The 23050-nt window shown below is 42.5% G+C and overlaps 1 protein-coding gene across 7 annotated transcripts in view; it reads left to right on the forward strand.

The window, feature by feature from the left end:
• The first annotated feature begins 1417 nt into the window (after positions 1-1417).
• ZNF124 (zinc finger protein 124) overlaps positions 1418-23050 on the forward strand; it is a 567552-nt gene continuing 545919 nt past the window's right edge. For 6 of the 7 annotated variants that reach the window (XM_069607991.1, XM_069607993.1, XM_069607996.1 and 3 more), the window contains exon 1: positions 1503-1825. In XM_069607991.1, coding sequence (XP_069464092.1) covers positions 1784-1825 — 42 coding nt within the window. In that variant the 5' untranslated portion in view covers positions 1503-1783. Of the gene's footprint in view, positions 1826-23050 lie in introns of all 7 variants that reach the window. The other variant, XM_069607994.1, reaches the window with a different exon arrangement.

Genomic DNA, 23050 nt, shown 5'->3' on the forward strand with positions numbered 1-23050 from the left:
CCATCTATAAATTCCTACCGGAGTACCGTGCCACCCAACACACATCCACGGGTGTGGCGCCGGCTGAGGCGATGTTCAAGCGATGCCTGAGGGGCGTCATTCCTGAAGTGGGTGAGCATGAGCCAGCAGTCCTCAATGATGAGCAGGTGGAAAGGAAGAGGATAGTCAGGACAGAGTGGGAGAACATCCAAAGAGGGCTTCGCCCCCAGCAGTTCGCCCCAGGCAATGAAGTGCTGGCCAGGAATCGTCATCCACAAGGAAAACTGTCTTTGACTTACTAGCCTGGTCCATTGGACGTGGTGGCAGTGTACGGCTCGATGGTAACGGCGTCGGATGGGACTGCTTCTGTAACTCGCAACGCTAGCTTCTTTAAGAAGCTGGGAGAATCCAGGCCGGAAGTGGCGCTGAGAAGGGACATGACTGATGTACCAGACGAGGGCGGTGACTTGGTCCACCCGCCAAGCTCCCCGGCCCGGGAGGGCACAGGTGAGGAGGGCCCGATCCAGGAGGTGGGCAGGAGGTATCCACAAAGGGTCGGGAGCTGGAAGCCTGCTCACCTGAGTGACAATGTTTTGGACCTCTGAACTGGCGGGAACACTGTGTGGACTGGAATTTACATGCGGGGCGGGGTGGCTGTGATTAAAGGGGTTTGTTATTCTGTGTGCAATGTGTTCTTATAACTTGTAGGTAGCAATTTGCGTTGTTCTTTGTTTTGTTATGAAAAAGGAGAGGTGAGGTGCTGCCCCTTTAAGGGCACATGCACGTGGCGGAGTGACGTTACACTCTGCCAGGTGCAGTATAAATAAAGTGGGCGTTCCCGGCCGTGCGACCGTGGAGCTGAACCAGCAACACGTGTATGAGTGTGTGGCCTTTGATGATGGGGAGGGGCTCATGGCACTACGGTAATGGAGACCCATCACACTGAAGGCCACATCCGCCAAAGAGCTTTGAAGCCTTAACAGTGTCAAAGTAGTAGGTGCTATACAAGGATACATTAGAAACAGTGATTTCAGTACAAGGGACCCTGCCAGTTGCATCCGCAAAAACTTTGCTGTCAAAAGAGTGCACATGTTGCAGGACATTTTACATACACAGAATATCATGACATGTACTAAAGTTCAATACGCAAAACAAGCAAAAGTATCAGTCAAAAGGCCGTAACAAGCCTCGCCCACAAAGAGACAAATACAATGTAAATATTGAAAAAAAAACGGATCTTCTAGCAGCACGCTTATTGGAGGAAACACCAAAACACAAGTTCAACCAATGTTAACGGAGCTCTTTTTGATTACGTGAGTCGCCTAGCTAAAACCATGCCTCTGATTGGAGGAATATGTACCAATCAATAGAAAAAAGCCAGCCCTAATTTTGATTGTCTGGCCCTTATTAATTAATAAAGACGGCTGAATTGTATGTTCGCCAGGCTAAAAGTAAAAAGCCGAAAACAAAATCCAGCGGCCAACAAAACGATAATAGCAGAAAGAAGCCCAACGTATTGTATTTTAAGTTCGCTATCTCGAATATTGTGTGCCTACGATCTTGTACCGAACATGCGTTAGAGAGTGTTTCTTTCCTCTGAGCATGCGCACTCTATATGGGCTAGCTAGCGGGTTTATGAGTGTTTATAGGCTAGAATAACGGCTCATTAAACTTATCGTCTTTTTCTGGGGTGCTGGAGGTTGCTAAATTTTCTAATTACAACACTATCATTAAGCAGGGATCTTTTTGCCAGGCCCGCGCCCGGTTGCAGCCCAGAAACCAAACTTTGAACTGAAATATTACAATGAAAATTAGAAAACCAATGTCCCAGCAGAATATAAATAAGGTGAGTAGGGCGGTGTGTTGTTCCGTTTTATTCAAGATAGCTACTACACAAAATATGTAATCCTCTCACTTTGTGTAATGTTTCCATTGCTAACTGATTTCCATCATATTTTTATAAAAACGGAGCTAATCTGAATATGCCACTAGCTTCTTAAACAGTCTTGTTCCTTCAGAATTTGACGTCAGTTTTGTAGATGAATATTATTAATGCCCGGAGATGTAATGCACGGAGAAGGTTTTGGGTACATTTGATTTTGTTTTTGGTTTGATTACATGTCTAAACCTGTTACCGTTATGTTCAGGTTCGTTTTTTTAATTTCGACGACTCTAGGCTTTTGCATAGGAAATGTTAAGATAGCACTTAAACAAGGGAGCACATCATGATTACAATTGCACATTTTTGTATTTGTATTTCTGATTAAAAACTTGAAGGGACAGTGATGACATGGTGTGCCAGCAAGGGACCAGTAGCACACACATGGAAAAGGACACTTCAAAGTATTTTTGCTGATTACTTACTGGAAATCTTTTTTTACTCCTGCTATTCCTCCCAGTACCTACGAGTGAGGAGACTGACCTTACAAGCAGATACTAGGACGAGGAAAAGGGTCGCGGAGGTAATGCTTGGCTTACTTATCTGTAATCTTCATTATTCCAATGTATTATCTTCCTCGTCCTAGTACTTATGTGTGAGGTTAACCACCTTACACGTAAGTGCTGAGACGAGGAAGAGGAACGTGGAGGTAATGGGCCTCCGAGACATTCCCAGTTGCTGCGATGCTTGGCCAATAAAATTGGGGAGAGAGGATTGTAATAATTTGGTACCTGGAGTAACACCCGGACCAGCAGGTAAGTTATTTGTAGGTTTGTGCCAGGAAGACACCGGCACGTCCCTTCATGCCAGCTTAGGTCTCCAACTGTAAAATGATAGCACCTGCATTCAGAACATAACATGCCAACACTCCACACACACTGACATCACTACATTCCACCATCAGTGATGTCACCCACTCTCAGAGACACATTACAACAAGGATCTTGGATCTTGAGTTTTTCCCAACAACCTATACAGCGTACCTAACTAGAAAGGATAGAGTGACTAGTTGGTAACTGACACGTTATTGGCTACTTTTACTGGGGACTATAGCTTATATATAACTGTGATGGCCGTGTCTTCAGATCGTTTTTTGTAATGGTTTGTATTTGCAGGATGTATCTTAGTCTTATCACATCCTTTCATGTCCACTATACAACATTATTTGCACATCCTACTCCTCTATTATTAGCTTCGTCATATCATGTTTTCACTTATTTTATGAGGCTAGAATGATGGCCCCGAATTGTTATAGCTATGGGTGACAAGAGACACTTCAACCTGTGGAATGCACTTTATAGAGTTTATTATTATTCTATATAGTGCAACAGTGCAGTCTGTTAAACCATCCATGTGTCTCTCTGTCGTGCATACCGTAAGAATCGCTTCAAGGAAATACAAATTTTGTCAGATAAGGAAACTAAAGCCTACTGCTGTAAACTCATTTGGCCAGAATCACATACCTGGTCAATTGGAGAAGCTGGTATTTTAGGCCAGCTTTCCCAGTTCCATAATTTGTAACTCAGATACAAGATTATGGGGTTCATTAAAAGTAAGATTGTACAGCAAAAACAGTTCTGGTAACAATCCCACCACATTTACAGCACTGCCATAATGAGTTCGCAGGTGAAGGGTATTTTCTCCACTATACCTTCAACAAATGGGAGCCTTGCTGCAGGTGGAATTGCCACCTGATGTAATTCCACAAGTCGGCAATGGTGTCCTGTGGAACTGCCTAAATGGGGACCAACACCATGTTACCACCGTTCGTAATCAGGCAAATTTACTGTTGCTTTGAGTGACAATAACGGTAGACTACTATGTCAGTATATCTGTGGGAAATATTGTCATTCTCTTAATGACCCTCAGTATCTCCTCCCATCAATGTTTAATGCTTTCTGCATAGTACTATGCATTTAATAAAGCTGATTTGCAATGTACACATGATTAATCGACCTGCCAAAAATGTATGATTGCCTTTAAAAGGGCACAACAGAGGATATGTATTTTCAAAACGATCACAAGGCAGTCCATCAGAGAAGCTGGATTAAAAATGTATGTGTTGGATACTACAGTACAAAGGAGGGAAACAACTGTGTACGTTTTAAATTCAGTGACCCACACAGTTTTGCCATGAGTAACGATTTAAGAAGCTGACAATCTTGGAAAAAAACATATTTTATTTAGTGATTTATTAGTGTGGTGTGTTTGGTTATATGCACCAGTGTAAATCTATTTTAAAAAATGTTTTATTTTTTTTGGTTTATAGGGACATTTTTACAAAACTTATTTTTATCAGAAAACACTACATTACGATAAAAATTAATAATTGCAATCCAAAATCAGGAAACTAAATTTTTGCAATCCGTGTCGAAACTAAAAAGAGAGAGAGCAGTGATTCATGCAGTTTTGCCACTCAGTACATTGATCACTCTCAAAAATTGGATGATTTGAAAAGTTAGTGGTTTATCTTCTCCGCTTAAGATTCGTGACCAACGCTGTTTGGCATCAAGTTCAATTTTCGTGGTCGGAATCCTATCGCTGAATAAGATTTGCTTTTCAGAGCTTGCTGGGCAGATCATGAATATATGTTCAATCGACTCGAGTTGGTCCTTTAGTAAACAAAACCTATAATATGCCATGGTTTCTGCTAGTTGTTTAGTCTTTGTCACTACCTCTTAGGTTGGTAAAAGATTGAGGCGAAGTCGCAAAAAGCTGTTTCTTATCGATTTGTCTGGACATTTTTGTAGGAATTGGTGTGGTTGATGGAGGACACGCACATCCGTTACACATTTCTGATCGAGTTTATATTTTGCTTTTTTTTCCATAGTTGAAATCCAATCATTATTTTGTAGTCTTTTCTTTGCATGCTGTGGGCTGTGAACTAGCATGTCTTCGGAGATGCCTTCAGACTCCATTATTTGTTTGCATGAGGTCTTCCACATGTTCAGGACAAATTGCTTTGAGGATGATTCTTTTTGACGCAAGATGTCAATTGCAGGGATGTCCTTTTTGGACAGGGTCTTCCTGTAAAGCATTAATGACGTCCATTTCTTGATGGATTGAAGCGATTGAAGAGCAAGCTCAAAGCGTATTCTTGCTACCGGGAAGGCAGGGGGCAGGGATAGAATCTTGCGCCATAGCAAACCTTCTAAATAGTGCCATAGATCATCTGAGGTGTTCAACATGGTTTCACAGCCACAGGTTAAGATCGCTGTTATCTTATGCCTGTAAAAGGTGATGATGGGACTCATTGAATACGATCCACATTTTTTGTGTAGGACCCTACCCTGCCGAGCTAAGGAAAGTGCTTTTGATTTCATTTGCTCTACCCATTCATTTTCAACCTGTGATTGATTCAACAGCACCCCCAAGATATTTGACTGTTTTGACTAGTGCCAGTTTTTTCCCTTCTAGAAAAATTGAAAGGGAGGATTGCTTCTTGGTTGATAAGCGTGTTAATGACATTATTTGTGTTTTAGATGCATTAAACTGCAAATCGTTATCTAATGCATACATTTCCACTTGTCTCAATCTTTTTTGTAGCCCAATTTGGCTATGGTCAAAGATGGCTAAGTCATCAGCATACATCACATATGCAATTGTGGAGTTGTTCAATTTCGGTGGATTAGCTATAATGTTTCTTTGATTTTCTGCAAAGTCCACTGTATAAAGGTTGAATAGGGTAGCGGCAAGAGGGCAGCCTTGTTTGTCCTTTCCAAGTATGGATTTTTTCACATGGATAACCTTCTTGGAATAATCTAATTCTTATTGTTGTATTAGTCTATAATTATTTTATTGGCTCAAGTATTTCAATACAATTTTCACCATAGTTTACCTCTGTTAACCAAATCATAGATTTCAAACTCGAGTTTGAACGCAGCATAGATTGTTGACTTGTCTTTATATGCTTTGTGTTTCAATTTAAGGATGATCAGGTTAATATTTGTACCAGTATTTTTAACGAACCCGGTTTGTCTCGGCCCGATCTTCCTGCTGCTTTTGTCCATTTGTTTAGGTTTCTGAGAAGGAAGGAAGCAAATACCTTGCCCAGAAGATCAAGCAGTGCAATGGAGCGATAGTTTATTGGTAGCTTTCTATCGCCCTGCTTGAAGATTGGGACTAGAATGGCCATCTTCCAAGTCTTCGGGATTGTTCGATTCTTTTCAATTATCGCCAAGATTTGTAAGACGAACTCTGTCCATGCTTCTGGGTTCAGTTGTTTTATCTGTTTTAGGATGTCCTCGGGATCGCTACGGATGTTCAATTGTGTAATTATGTCTGTGTTTGTATGGTTTTGGTGATTATTCATCTTCTGCAAAATAGTTGTAAAGTGTAGGATCCACATGGCTTCCGGGACATCTTATATCAGTTTCTCATTCTGTCAATAATTTTCATTCAATAGGCTTCATAGGTGTCTACTGTTCTCATTTCGGAGTGCCGTAAACAGGTTTTCAGCATCATTCTGCATTAGTATGGCCTGGATAGATTTATGCCAGTTTCTATATTGTTGTTTGAGATGTTTAATTAACGTCCAGCCGTCTTCTAGCTTCTAGCTTTGCCTTGGTAATTTTTCTTATGTTCTTAAGTAGCTCCGTTTTTTTAATTGCAATTTGGGTGTTATATATATGATGGTGTTTAATTTTCTCTTTCCTTATTAGAGGTAAATGTGTAGTCCAGATGGGCCGCAGTCAATCCTCTCAACCAAATTGGTTTTGAATGGATATCCTCGGGCATGTACCCATTCATTAGTGTTAGGCCTCTTTTTTCCATTTCTTTGGACCAGATTTGGGCCCTCACTGGGAGATTCCCCATTTCCGTCTTTTGCCCTTTTTTATCAAATAGAGGGAAGTTGAGGTCTCCACATACTATTAGATCTATTTTGATGTAATTGTTATAGATATCATCAATAGCTGTTAAAACTGAGTCGATGAGTAGATGAGCATTAATCGCAATCGGGTTCCAATAGATGTTAAGTATCCCTAATAGATTTCTTTAATGTTCCTCTCTGGGTCTTTTCCTCGTTGTCTTCCGAGGGGTGCACTAGGTTCTTGTATTCAATTATGGTATATTGTGTCCATGCATTTGGATTTTATGTTTTGCAGAACTTTCTTGATGCCATATATCTTGGCCAGCGTTAAGAGACCTGCCGAGTTTCATCCATTAGTCTATTTTACAGCTGGGTAATATACAAACTGTATATCCATCACATGTAGGTGCCTCCATGAGCCAAGTTTCTTGTAGACAGATAATTTGATGTTGGGTTAGTGCATTATTTTCCCATCTTAGTAGATGTCCAACACCTCTACCAGTGTATATCTACATGTAAGACTATGATGGCAACATAGCTCAGTTGGGTGAGGGCCTACTGCAGAGATGTATGTGTGATCTTGAAGTCGCTGATACAAATCTTAGTAGGAATGACATGTATCAAGCTCCTGAGGCCAATAAAACAATTATCATATCAAGCAGTCATAGCACCTATTAATGACATGGAGAGAGAATTACACTTTGGACCTGTTTATAATGTGTACACATTCTGGCACTATACTCCTGCAAAAGGCTTACTTTCCATAAACTGCCATCTCCTAGATCCAATCATATTTGCTCCTGGTGAAGCAAAGGAGCATAGATCCCAGTCTAATGAGAGGGGCATACCTTAATTTAGAGGTGTAACTATGCTGAGATTTCCCGCTAGCCAACGTATGGAAGTGGTATAAATTAAATTGTTTAGCCGCATAATGGTAGTCTACATGAAAAGTAACTTCTGAGTAAGAGTATTGTGAAGGCCAGTAATGTTGACAAACTAATGGCCACTTTTTTTGTCCGCTAACTTCATTCACTAATCTCTGAAAACTATGCAGAACTAGAGCTACTGTTTTGCCCAATGGAAGATATGTGATTTTCTGCCAGTCTTATGTTTTTGTAGTTTTTACCATTTTGCTCTCTAAACAATATTCAAGTTTATATAAATGCTGATCGACAAGAAGCATGTTTTCAGGGTGAAGCAGGACTAGTATATAACACTTGACATTGCGATAACTTGAACGTACCTCTCAACTCGCCTGTGTTTTGTGGGTATCGCCCACTCTGGACTCATTTCACAGTCACAGGCAGACCCATACGCCCCATAGACGTTAGTGGGCTCTCACAAATAATGTATTTCACCTGCCTTGGGGTCTGAATACTTTGAGAGGCAGGAGATCCACAGAGGGGGATCTCCATTCCAACAAAGCTTTAAGTATTGCTAAGTGGCCCAATGGCATGTCTGCCCCATCCGCCCGGCCCTGGCTGATCGGTCAACAGCAGTGTGCATTCTCAGACTTGAAGTTACTTTCCCACCACTACTTACTTACTCCATAGGGTGTTTTTGCAGAAGAGATATGTATTTCTTTGAATGTTTGTACCAGAGGGGTTTGTATGCATACACTATGCTTAATAAGTTCCGACCTACAGCAACCTGAATTCAAAGAAAACACAACATATGGATAGTATGGACTGCCCACAAGTGACGTTGGGCAACTTGAGTTTTCTATAAGATTTGTACAAAAAGGTGCAGAGAAAAAGGAAAATTATTGTGTCTGCAGTTTGATTTATATGACGCTGTACACAACACTCTCTTGGAGCGCATAGAGCTCTAGAGTGTAACTACCTAACCTTCAAGTCGTGTGTGAGTTGTGCATCTTCTGCTGTGTGTTTATCTGCATTTTGGTTCCCATACTTTTGCTTTTTAATTATAAATGGAGTGCTGCAAGTGATAGAATACAAGAAGAGGAAGGGATCGTTGTCTTAATCGGCTGTGACAGTTGTAGATGACAATATAGCCTGCTGTGGGTTTGTTATATTATAAATTGAGGTTGTTTGTTTTATTCATTGGTTGTGCTCGACAGACATGTTTTGCGTTGTGTGGCTACAAAGTGCAGCTGTGCAAATAATCCTTTATGCCAAACAACATTTTTCAAATTATTCAATTGATGCTTTCTTTCACAGTTAAAACGTTTAACTTCTGTAAACTGTGGTGGGGACTTGGCTTTAAAATGCATACAGCTTTTCACAATCCCAAAATTGGCACCTTTCCTGGAGAATTGGAATTTTGCATTTGAAAGGGTTGCCAAAGATGAACGTACCCCCATGTCTTATTTTGCAAAAATTGGTTTCTGCTGGGCAGCACTTATCTGACAATAAAGCTGTAAATCACAGCTCCCCGTAAGAAAACTGTACTTGGTATTGTGAGAAACCAGAGGGTGTCTCACCCGCTGGTCCCCAGTGATCGATCTCTCCCTCTCTCCCTGGGCACGGTCATCGTCTTTGGATCCAGACCCTGGGGGTGGACCAGTGTGGCAGGATCACCTGGGGAGGGGTCTTCAGGGAGTGGGGGTGAGCTAGCCAATGGTGAGACGTGGTATTCCCCCCCTTTTGTTCATCTACCTCATCCTATTGCTTAGGAATTTCCTAAGTCCCAACTCGCCCACCCCTCTCTTTTTACACAAACACTGGGCAGAGGAAGAGGGTGACGGAGAGTAACCAGTCTAACTCTCTCACATCATACTGGATATGTCCTGTTCGGGTCAGGAAAAGTCGGGCACTTTACCCTAAGTGCATACACCTGATGCCACTTATCTCCCCTGCTGGAGCAGAGCAATGGACCAAGGAACGAGAGTTGAGGGCTGAAAACCCCAAGGCTTACCTACTGGAAGTCATTGCCTCCGACAGACCGCAAAAGACATGTGGAGAAGGCCAGATCTCACAAGTGAAGATTGCATTGTGTTTCAAGGACGCCAGCATCCATCCCAGGTGAACGGCAAAGTTGTGGAAACGAGGACAAGCCTGTGGTGCTAACCTTGACTCGAAAATCGGAAAACGCAAAACAAGAGACAATCGCACACAGCTGATGAGTTGGCAAGCGACCTGAGAGACCGGTGTATGTTAAAGGGAACGAAGTAGCAACATCATGTCACAAATGAAGGCTGCACGTGTGTGGATGAGACGCGAAAAAAGGCAGACCTGTGAATGAGCTTTAAAGTAAAATACAGCTGCAAGATCAGCGAGTAACGGAGTGGTCCGGTGAAAGAAAGTAGCCCATTTGAAAGGTGCAGTGTTTGAAGCTAAAGGGCGAACAAACAACAAGAGTGAAAGTACATGGTGAACTTTGAGTCGAAGTGGTCCTGTGGTGGTCTGTAACAAAAGCCATGCACACACATTCGAAATACTTCGACATCTGAAAGTGGTCTGCAGCTGGTTGAGGGAGATCAAAAATATGTTATGCTTGGGGAAGGGAGCCTCTTGCAACTTTGTGTGAACTGTATCGTGAGAGGTCTGTGCCCGGAAGAGGGGGTGGGGGGGGGGGCGGCTATGAGAACTGTGTGAAAGGTCTGAGCCCGGCAGAGGGGAACTTTTTTTTTTTTTTTTCAAATTGAATTTTATTGGGTTTTTACATCAAAAGTGAATAGTCAGGCGAACACATAACTGAGCAAACTTGGTTATATCACAAGATCATCGCGATCTACTTCAATAACAAACCGATAGTAACATACATGTCCACTCTCGATGGATGTACAGTACGAACCCCCACACCCCCCCTCCCCATGTCCAATCTTTGACGACTTCCGGCTATCGGCGTTAACTGTAATTGTCTTAAGTGGCGGTGTGACATTGATCTCTGTCGGTGTCATAGGTTCTATGCGAAGGTTGTGACAGGGATGGCTATTAAGCAGTACGTAGATCGCTATTCGTTTTACGGATATGGGCCGTTGAGTGGCGTTATGGTTAGAGCTGTGAGTCGGTATCGGCCGTACTTGTAATATATTGTTCAGTGAAGTCCATCCAGGCTTCCTCCTGCCGGGCGGCCTTGTCATGAAGGGCCGCGGTTATTTTCTCCATTGTATATATATTTATAGTGATTTGCAGCCAGTCTTATTTGTCAGGTAGGCACGGGGACTTCCATTTGATGACTAGGGCAGCTCTTGCCGCCAACAGGAGGGGAGATATCAATCCTTCTACACGTACCACTCTGCCTTCTTCTTCTTCAAGGCCAAATAAGATCAGGAGAGGGGATAGGACTCTTTCTATGCCATCTAATTGCTTAATCCATCCCAGGACCTCTTGCCAATAGATGTGTACCTTGGGGCACTTCCACCACATGTGCCAGTAATCAGCGTCTATGTCAGTGTCTCCAGCATTTTGGGCTAGATGTTTGGAACATTTTCGAGAGTCTGCAAGGATCATGCTGCCAGCGATGGAGCAGTTTCAGAGCATGTAATTTGTACTGGGTGGCGATTGATACTTTGGCTGGTGTTTCGCAGATTTTCTCCCACGTGTTTTGTTCAAATTTTCTGTTAAAGTCCTTTTTCTATCGCTCTTTGAGGTGAAGACTTGGAGTTTGATCTCTGGTGATGAGGGCCTTGTACATGCGCGCTATTAAACCTTTCGATGAGTTGGTCGTGTCCAGTATCGATTCGAACAGTGTCAGCTCTCGTCGTGTGGTTTTCTTCCATTCCTTCTTTGACATGACCCCTTTTAATTGTAGATACATGAAGATTGGAATTGGATGGATTTGAGGGGCCTCCTGCAGTTCTGAGGTAGAGATGAAGTTCCCGTTTCTCCACAGTTGGCCTACTCTCTCCAGGCCGGCATCAAACCAGGTCTGGTATCTGGCGTGTTCGGGGAGGGATTTCCTCTCGGATCCCGGGGAACCAGAGATGACTTAGTGGAGTAGGCCATGTCGTGATTCCGGTCATCCCTTTCCCCTTCCTCCAGATGTTCCACATGGTGCCCAGTATTGGGTGGTCACGTAAGCGTTTCGTGAGTTTTGCTCTGGGCACCCATAGCCACTCCGCAAAGGTAACATGGAGCAGGACATCATTATCTAGTTGGACCCATTGGAGGTCCTTTCTATTGCGCAGGTGTGGGATCAGGATCCTAAATTGGGTCGCCTGGTAATATCGTTCGATGTCCGGGAGGCCCACTCCGCCCATCTCCTTCGGGAGTATCAGGATATCATATGGTATCCGGGGTTTCTTTCCGTCCCACAAGAATTCCAGTATGGCTTTCTTGGTCTGTTTGAAGAAGTGGTCCGGGATAGCGATGGGGAGGACCTGGAAGGGATATAGGAAGCGTGGGAGGGTCACCATCTTCATTGCGTTCAAGCGGCAAACCTTTTTGAACGTTTTGGATGAAACATTATTTTGAAAGTCAGAGAGAGGAACATTAAACTTGGAAGGCCAGGCAGGCCTCGATTCTCCATTGGAAGCCGAGCAAGAGTGTGTCATCCTGCCTACAAGGATCGCCTTACGCCGTGGGGCCTAATGTGGGGCGGGGAGCTCATTCTGCCACATTATCATGTGACTTTTCCTTTTGCATACATTTTCTCCTTTTTACACTTTTTGTACAAGAGATGGGGCATGCATTAGGTTTTTGTTAGCATAGGCCATTTTGATTTGACTGAGTCCACTAGGACTGTTTTGTTTATTGTTTGATGGTTGAGACTACTGCCATCTTAGTTATAGGGCAGAGTAGGAGTTTCTCCAACCCCAACATTTTCAATAAAGCATTACAAACTGTATCCATTGTGTCGGTGTCAATACTTGTGATACTTTGCCTTCCCTAGAGTATGCAGACGGGAAGCTTGTTCATGACTGCTCTGGTTTCAAATCCAACAAAGGATTTAAACATTGAAGGGAAGGGGTGGACCACCCCATACAACCAGTCCTGAAGCTAAGCCCCTGGATGCCCCCACTGCACTGCTCTGGTTCCCACCTCAGGGCTCCCAAATCATGCCGAGGAGCCTGCTGAAGAACTGTGCTATCTCCCAGTCCTTCCAGCGCTCTGCATTCTCATTGCCTGGTCTGATAGCACAGCACGTAGAGCGCTCGCTTTGACATATGTGCAGAGCCTGCTGACGCAGGTTCGAATCCCGGCAGGGCCAAACTCAGCCTTTCATCCTTCCGAGGTCGATAAATGAGCACCACACACCTTGGGTAATAATAAGCAGCGCTCAGATGCCTGAGGGTTCGTAGCGCTATATAAATGCTAAATTATTATTATTATTAAGCAATCTATGCCCCAGTGCCCTAGGTTGATTTTGGTGCCTGGGCAGGGACAGAAGTCTCCTGAGGGAGAGCCAGAATTCTAAATTATTCGGGGTCCATCGTACCTGGTGAATATTTTTCATGGAAGGGCACAAATATTTCCCCACATTAGCCATAGATGTCAACTGACCCGTGAATCTAGGGTTTGCATGCAATAAAACACCAAACCCTTAAGGCGCCAAAGGTGTCGGGGAAACCCGCGAGCATGGCAGGCTGAGTAACAAGGTCATCGCGTTATTAAAGTGCTGACCCTTTTAGATGCAAAACGAAGAACTATGAACACTTAACTGATGTCTGCTTTAGTCAGACAGCCACAACGTATTGACCTTCTGTGACCTTCCAGGATGTCACAGGAGGGAGTTTTCCTAGCCCAGAAGTGTACAGCCTTACTGTCTCCTCTCCCAAATAAGTGCTTTTGGGCACAAAAGTTTTTGGTGGGGCTAGGTTGAAAATTATGCATCGAGGAGCCCGATATACACGTGTTTGACGATTTGTTTAATTTTAAGTCCACATAATTATGTTGGCGCTATCTAAATGTATTAATTACGGCTTGCAATATGACAACAAAGTCACTGATGGAGAGCACATATTCACAGAACAGTTTTGCCCAAGTTTTAAAAGGCAATCCCGTGCCATCAGCCACTTCTGAATGCCTATTAAAGGTTAACTCCATGCAGTACACACTTACTGAGTGATGCAAATAAGAAGTGTGTCAAACTAATCACAGCTCATTAACAAAGTCACCTTTATTGGGACAAATACGTTTTCCACTATTACAAATGGTTAAACGTAAGTGAACTGTGCTGGTTTCTGATTCTAATGCAATTGTCAGCAATGTGGTGGGTTACCTGAACATTTTGTCCTTTTAGTGAGGGGCAGCGCTATGCAAATTATATTTTTGGAGTGTGAGCTTGGAAGCATGGGGAATGCAAAAGTGACCCCCGAGCCCACTGTGAAAAGTTGCCATTAATGACATTGGTGTAAGCAACCAAGCCTAGAAAGGGAGCAAAAAACAATAGAGCGGGTTTCGTTCGGGATTTTCCCTCAAGAAGTTATTTTTTAATAATGTTTTGACATGGTGCATTTGACAGCACAATGTTTAAGAAAAAATGGGTAAAAGGGTCATACAATTTCTCGGGTAACAGATGAAAAAATCCATTAGAAGCCGTTGAGGGACAATGTGATTGTATAAGCGATCCCATTGGCCGCAGCCGAGTCCTTCCTTGCCTGACAAAGCCTTTCTCCCAGTGATGTTCATGTTCGAATGGCTGCATAGAAAGGGAGAAGAGATTACATGTAGTCCCTTCTCCCGTTCCCTGGTGGCCATCTTCTTTGTTGACCTTTTTTTCATCCCTTTTAATGCCCTCCATGGAAAGGGAGAAGGGACTACGAACGGTCCCTTCTCCCCGTTCCATGGTGGCTATTTCTTTTTTGTTCTGTTATTCAGTTACTAAATGCCGAAGGCGTCTTGCAACTTAAAAAAAGACACTATTAGTACCCCGGTTTTACGGGCCGGCATACTAATAGCAATAAGCCCCTCGCTGGGGGGTGGCATTTTTAACTAGAATTGTAACAATTGCATTCTTCTTTCTGCTGACATTGTTTCAAAGGCACTAACTGGCCTTAAAAAACTGCTGGTTATGTTTTGTAGTCAAGGTGGAACATTTCAATTTGAAAGCCACCAGCCTCACAAGTCACTTGCCCCCACTTGTTAACGAGGATCAGTGCATTAGGTGACCAAACGCAAACCAAACAGGCCTTCAGCAATAATGTGCAAGCGTATACTGCATCGAACCAGACAATTACATACCTCTAATTGCAAACTAATAATAAAACCGAACAAAGAAAGATGAAAGTATGTTGCATCCTGTCCCAAGGTTGAACAAATATAATATTGTCAGTCTTTTTAACTAGTGCACAACAAATATATTTGGGTAAGGGGGCTGTCTGGTAAGTCAGACTTCGGAGATGGACAAGCCGTCATGTTTACAACTTAGAATTTTTATTAAAAGAAAATCAGGCCTGTAGGCAACATAGAAGTAGACCTGTCCCTAATTCTATGATGATTTGTTACCCTAACGATAGAAAATAATAAAAGGGTGCTTGTCAGGATGTCTTAAAACAGAAAAAAGTATTTTGTCCAAACCCTAATCTACGTACCACTACTGTATAAGGTTAACATAATCTTGAGCCATAAAACTCTACAAGGACATTTCACATATTCTTGGTAATGGTGGTTGGTTTCTGACCCCTGCCCAATGTCTCTCTGGATTCTCTCAGGCCATGTACCTGATTAGTTCATTCAAGGGTCTTTGTTCTTGTCTTTCTCTTTTCCAGCTGATGCTTGCTCTCCACAAAAATAACTTGTCCCCAAGCGGTCCGCCTGGTGGGTGTGAGAAACTGAAGGTGTCTCACCGCTAGTCCCTGGAGACCTATCATCCAGGTAGCCAATACATGTCAATCGCTTTTGGATCCAGTTTGTGGGGGTGGACCAGTGCGGGAGGATCACGTGGGTGGGGGTTCTTCGGGGAGTGGAGGTGGGACAACCGGATGGCGAGACGCAGTATCTCGTTCCCTGTAACACCATTACCCCTTTATACCAGGTAGGATACTTAGGAACTCAAACCCCCATGCCACTTTCACAAAACAAACACTTTCTCACGGACAGCCCGCTGTGAGAGAAAACGGACTAACACCCAATCCGTATACCTGACATGTCCCAATACAATGGTCAGACAGGGTCAGGCGATCCCTGACCATTACACACACGACTTCCATCACACTTCCCCACACGGATAAAAGGCGGAGCACGAAAGCACACTCTGAGCAAGGAAAAGCATACGAGGAAGCAGCGGTTCCAAGATGGCAGTTTAATACAAGGCGAAAGATGACCAAACCTCAGAGGATTGCAGGGAGGGAAGTGCCCTTTAACTTTTAAACGAAAGACTGTTGCTTTCAGGAATCTTCGAGAATAGGAAATCTAAGACTAGGAATCGAGGCTGAAGAACGCTTCATTGTGTGTCAGAGGTACCCAGGGTTCTCCCGTATCGATGGTAAAGGCGGGGATAATCATGTCCCACCATGGTACTGTCCTTGGCTCCTACAACAAAACAGTGCCAGTGAAGTCAGCACAGTCAGTGAGTTGGGGAGACTGATACCAGATCGGTCTGTGTTGAAGCCAAGGTTACAAGCAGCAACCTTGTATAATGAAACTGAAGAGAACAGTATATGAAGCGTATGTGGCAAGAGAACGATTCTGTAAACTGAGTGGTATGGCACCACATGGGTGCTCATTCGAAAGTCCCTTTTAGGTAACCAGCTGAAAGGTGGCAAATGTGAAAAGTGTTAATTGTGAAATCAAAGTGGTCCTGCAGTGTGTCAAACAAAACCCCTGTGCACATTCGAAAGTCTTTTGATAGTTGATGAAATCGGATAGAAAGTTGGTCTGAGACCAGCAGAGGGAGACCAGCTAAAAGCTTTTGGTTAAAGCAAGTTTGTGTAAAGTTATCAACATTGTGCTAAAAGGGATCTGAGCCTGACTGGGGGGGGGGGGGGGGGGATCCGGGAATCCGAGCCTGACTGGGGGGGATCCAGGATCTGAGCCCAACTGAGGGGATCCGAGATCTAAGCCCAACCTGAGATCTGAGCCTGACTGAGGGGGATCCGGGGTGAACCGTGCATCACCCGAGAAAGAATACCCTATGAGGAATTAGATGCATAAATAATGTACGAACATTGTGGTGAAAGGATCTGAGCCTGCTCGGGGGGGGGGGGGGAGGAGATCCGAACTGAATAGCGACTCACCTAAGAACTTGAGTACTTGTGATAATCTTGGAAAGGCAACCGGTTGTTCGTCGCATCAGGGCCACTGAATGAAGAGACTTTGAAAGGAAAAGAGACTTGTGCACGGAAGGCACTGATAATGATTGAACTGTATCCTCGTGCTGGAGAAGCCAGAGACTGTGCTAATCTCGAGTATAACGCCTTGTCCAATGCGGAAAACATGGGTAAGGGAGGCCAACGTCCTGAACATCCTGACATATCATTTTGTGAACACTTCTTTCTTTTACGTAACATTATTTACCACCTTATTTGTATTTAGAAGTAGGAATTGGCAATAGGTTTATTAGTATAGGCCCTTTATTTTGACAAGACCCTACGAGGACTGCATTATTAGTTGATGGTTTTAGCTTGCTCCCATCTGTAGATTTAGGATTAGATAGGCATTTTTCAAACCCTTTTTGAAGTTCAATAAACACCCTTGAACTGTGGTAACTTGTCTGTCTTACTGTTGATACCATGCCTTCCTTACATGGGGCAGTTAAAGTCTTCGGGTTACCCAATGTTTCAGTATTCTTTCTCGCCACCTAGGATGGCAGTCTGTAGGCATTTGGGTCCGCCTTGGTTCTGTACGACAGTATTTCTCATCCTTGCTTAGGGGTACCCATCTCCCTGCCTAGGAGACATGTGATTTGCATCTTGCCTTGGAGTCCAGATTATCACACCCCGCCTAGTGCTATTTTGCATTTCACTCCGTCTGGGGATAGTGTGTAACGTATCCCTTCTGGGATGTTCAGCTATCTCACCCCCTCTTACCTTGTCTGTTATCTCACCCCGGTCTGGTCTTCTGGCTTTCTCACCCTTTGTTTGCTCATCTGATGTCTCGCTTCGCTCTGAGCTTCTGGCTTTCTCACCCTTTCTCAGTATCTTGCCCTGTTCGGGGCTTCTGGATTTCCTTATTTTTTATTTTATTTATTTTTTTATTTTTTTTACTTTTATTTATTTGTAAACATATCAGAGTACAGCGGGTTATATGTGGTTATCAAAGCAATCGGGAAGACGGGCAAAATATTTTTACAATAGATTTTGGTTGTGGGGCATCTAGCATACATACAGTACTTTCACCATGGAAACATTTGATTAATGGCATTACCTTTCATCAATTGTACAATTACACTCACTGGGGGAGGTTAGACAGGTATGTTTGAAACTCATACTGTATGTTCCTGGGGCGGGATGTGGGGTTTAGTGAGTTAACATGCTGTTCCTCATAGCCCTGGGCCCAGGTTAGTGCAGCCTTCGATACTTTGTTGTTGGGCAGAGATGCAGGTTTCCATTTCTGTAGCAAACATCTCTTAGCAATGATACAACCTACTTTTACGAATGCACGTGTTTTCTTGTTCGGGATATTGTTCCAGACACCGAACAGAACTCCCATTAGGGAGCGGTCGAGAGGGATGTTCGCTACGTCACAGAAATTTTTTAACACATTGTCCCAGAAGGACTCTAGTTGAACACAATACCAAAACATGTGCATATGGTCAGCTGAGTTAGACGGGCATCTGGGGCAGAGGTGCTCTGTGCCCTGGGAGATTCTGGTGAGCTTTTGAGGGGTGTAATACAGTCTGTTCAACAATTTATATTGCATACATGCGTTCATCGGAACCTAAAGTTCAAAGACACCTGCTTATATAGGCTATTTGGACGATGCAACATCCTTATGCAAATGACTACCTTGGTCAGAGTATGCTTCTGATAGGTCCTCTTAGTCCGAGGAAAAATCCTCAGCTTAATATCATTTGATGGCTTATCTGGTGTACACCAAGCCCACATTAGCATAGCTGGCATCCACAATTTTCTCTGACACAAATCTGATAAGCTTATTTTAGACTTGGCTGGACACATTTATGACAATTCGCAACTCCTGCCAAAACACCTTCATCACATCAATGTCTACTCTTTATCTGATTTTTGAGGTCCTGCCAAGTTAGTTAGTGCCTTATACTGTAGAGAAATAGATCAACTCTATTATTTGTTGCCAAATATTATAGCTGGTCTCTCAAATGGTCTGCATGAAGCACATTGGTCTATATTCTTAATGAGAAGAGCACATTGTATCCAAGTTTCCCTTGCTTTTATTTGGCTTCAACATTAATCTTTATTATTAATTAATCTCGGAAAGAAAATCCAGAGAGTACAATTTAAAGATACAGTGTCAAAGGATTTTATTAAACCTGATACATTTTCTAATATGAGTTGAATCGCGATTTAATCTGAACTTGGGCAATCGTTTACATAGCAGGAAAGTTAAGATCACATCAATTAAGTAAAATTCATACTATTAAATCATTCAACCATTCATCCACATACATCCATCATACATCAATCCACTCATACCAAAAACAATGGTTATAAGATAAAAGCCTATAAAAATCATAACAAGCAATTCATCATCAATGTAATTGTTAGAGAAAAAGTGTGCAATCAAAACGCATGGCCACAGTAGATTATATAAGTGGTCAACAGTTGAGATGGGTCCCAGAAGTCTTCAAATGCGACCTCATCTCAGGTTTCTCTATCGGTTTCGACGTGTTTACGTTATTTAAGTAACGTCTTCATCAGGAGATAAAGATGACATTCTTAGCACAAAAGAAGGGGAGCAATCCATAGCTCCTTTTATGGTGGTCTGGAACCACTGACGTAGGAGTTGACAGCGTCCAGGTATAACTTCCTGCACAGCTGCTTGCTGAGCTAGCAATAGAACTCCAATCCAATATGTCCAATTGTTGAAAGAATGGAAGGGAGGATGTTCTAACTCCTCCGAAGATCTTCTGACCAACCGTGATACAATCACAGGGTTACCCGGGTGTATTGCGTCTCTGCAACAGATGCTCGAGGTAGCTCGCTGAGCGGCCCGCAGATGGAAACCTTCAAGCGGACAGACTCGTGTAGAACTGATTAGCTTATTTTAGACTTGGCTGGACACATTTATGACAATTCGCAACTACTGCCAAAACAACTTAATCACATAAATGTCTACTGTTTATCTGATTTTTGAGGTCCTGCCAAGTTAGTTAGTGCCTTATACTGTAGAGAAATAGATCAACTCTATTATTTGTTGCCAAATATTATAGCTGGTCTCTCAAATGGTCTGCATGAAGCACATTGGTCTATATTCTTAATGAGAAGAGCACATTGTATCCAAGTTTCCCTTGCTTTTATTTGGCTTCAAAATTAATCTTTATTATTAATTAATCTCGCAAAGAAAATCCAGAGAGTACAATTTAAAGATACAGTGTCAAAGGATTTTATTAAACCTGATACATTTTCTAATATGAGTTGAATCGCGATTTAATCTGAACTTGGGCAATCGTTTACATAGCAGGAAAGAAAGTTAAGATCACATCAATTAAGTAAAATTCATACTATTAAATCATTCAACCATTCATCCACATACATCCATCATACATCAATCCACTCATACCAAAAAACAATGGTTATAAGATAAAAGCCTATAAAAATCATGACAAGCAATTCATCATCAATGTAATTGTTAGAGAAAAAGTGTGCAATCAAAACGCATGGCCACAGTAGATTATATAAGTGGTCAACAGTTGAGATGGGTCCCAGAAGTCTTCAAATGCGACCTCATCTCAGGTTTCTCTATCGGTTTCGACGTGTTTACATTATTTAAGTAACGTCTTCATCAGGAGATAAAGATGACATTCTTAGCACAAAAGAAGGGGAGCAATCCATAGCTCCTTTTATGGTGGTCTGGAACCACTATAGCTGGTCTCTCAAATGGTCTGCAGAAAGCACATTGGTCTATGTTCTTAATGAGAAGAGCACAATGTATCCAAGTCTCCCTTGCTTTTATCTGGCTTCATCATTAATCCTGCCTGTTTTCTGTCAAGTTCCATTTTAAACCTACCAAACCAAATTAGCTCACTGCGAGTTGCTGCCAAAGACTATCTCTTACGTATCAGCCTCTGTTGCTTGTCTAAAAACTCTTGGAACGAGTCATAGTTTTTCACACCTGGCTTAGAAGTGCAAACCATTTTGTACTTTCCATTTTGAAATATATTGTTGTCTGACACAGTATTCATTCTTCATGGAGCCATTATTTATTTAAGCATTTCTCACTTTGTATCCCTTATTCATGATATATCTTTATTCTTTAAACACTTATGTTCCGTGTGTGATATTTAAAGCACTATTCGCTTCCTGGGTCATTCTAACCCATTGCCATATGCACGTTTTACCTTAAATAAAGGCACTATAATCCTGATTTCTGCAATAATAGAACAATTTGATCTGCCTATCACGTTATCTATATTCAGTTGAGGGGGGAGGGGTTGGCACCACCTATACATTTCTCCCCTCTGGTTGATATTCAACCAGTGTTTAATATTCAACCACTACACCCAGTGTCCACCCTCCCCCATATGCAGTGTACCTATGCATCCCTATCTCAGTCACCCCCTCAATGTAATGCTTTATCTCAACATGGGAGGTATCATAAGATACTTCTAAACAATCAACAATGTCTTCAACCATATTGTATTCTCCTAATCTATATTTTTCTTTCTCTCAAAAGACCATTGCATATGTTTCACCCTCTTTTAATCTTCGTATGTATGTGTCCCCTAACAATAACATTGTTTGCTTCTGTCTGGTTCCCACCCCTGTTACCCAATTAAATATTAAAATAACATGCACAAGTGATTTCAGCCACCACAAGAATCCAGAGAGATCATTTAGGACATTTAGTCATTCCTGAGGGAACCCACAAGCCCATTTTCTACTGTCCTTTCCACATGCAACTTTTTATTAATGTAATACAACCTCTTCCTCCCACCCCACAACATTTCCTTGGTCCCTGCCCTCTCCCCATGCACATTTAGTTTTGTCTTCATCTTATTTGTCTTCCATCTGCACATCTTCCACCCGATTCTTTATTCTCCTTATTCCAAGTCCGAAGACTTTCTCAATTCAGTCCATACTTTATTATATTTGTCTTTTGGGCTGCTTTGCAGCAAGTTCAAGTGCCCCTTAACTCATAGGCCAGTCTTTTTGGATTCACTGTTTTGTGACCACAGAGGACTCGAACTCTCCATCTTCTGATTTGCATAAAATAGTCAGTTGGGGGGCATTAGATTGTTTCTGAGGAATACAAGGATAGGGGAGTTTCATAAAGAAAAGTCTTCAATTTTAGTTGCAGCTGGGCATCTGGCTGGGTCCCTCACAATCCTTTTGACGACAATATGGGTTTTTCTCTCTGCTCACAGAATCGGTTGCCATAAATCACCTGGAGTGCAGGTACCCCTCGTCCATCTGTAATATAAAAACTGCATTTGTTTCTTGAAGAATAAGTACATTTTTATCATCAGTACTGCCTCCTCAAGCCTAAACCTTCAAATAACCGTGTCCTTTTCCTTGAAGCACTCCTACCTACTACTGAATTTTCTCTTTTTCTAATATAGAATGGCTGCTTCTTTCACCCTTTCCTGCATGTCTTAGTCACCTATGCTTCATAAATGCTGGCTGATACCTGGGTGTGGCTATGCCATGAGACCATAAAGCACATGTATATGTGCTTTCTCCTTTAATTGCCCAATTTTTTCATTTGCTTAAATTCCATTCTTTTTTTTTTATTAAGTGTTTATTTTCTAAGTGACAAAGGAAACATTTTCTCTGTGGTTGTCATTCTTCCCATTTGTGGAGTTTACATGTGCTCCTTCTTTATGATAAAAATAATAAAAGACAAAAAAACAAATGAAAAATGAAAAATAAAGAAAAGGATGTGGTCTTCAGCCGCTCCCTTTCTTTCTTCTTGGTGTATCCGTAGGTGATAAGGTTTCTTGCTGCCTGTAGAAACCAAAAATAGAGGCACAGTCATGAAAGCTAGCCAAGCGATCAGCCTTAAAATAGGCCTTTGTTTTTTCTTTAACATGATGTTGCTGAGGTCATCTCTTGGTATCCTCAGGGGTACATGTTTAAAAGTGCAAGCAGTAGTGTATGTAGGCTTCCTGCTGCCATATTGTCCCCCCGCCCCCAAGTCCCTACAAAGTGAAGGCAACCCCACGCCCTCCCACATCCAACTTTACTCTGCCTCTTGGCCAAGCTCCTTCCTTTCCTTACTTATCATAAAGACGTGGAAGCATGAACCTCAAATTCGAAGTGGAAAAGCATTGTATCCCCTTCATTGTTTCTTTGCATGTGTTTCTCACCACTGTGAATAAGCCCTCATCTGAGAGTGAAAGGT

This window comes from Ambystoma mexicanum, chromosome 4q, assembly GCF_040938575.1.
Source record: "Ambystoma mexicanum isolate Mex_15411 chromosome 4q, UKY_AmexF1_1, whole genome shotgun sequence".
Lineage (NCBI taxonomy): Eukaryota > Metazoa > Chordata > Amphibia > Caudata > Ambystomatidae > Ambystoma > Ambystoma mexicanum.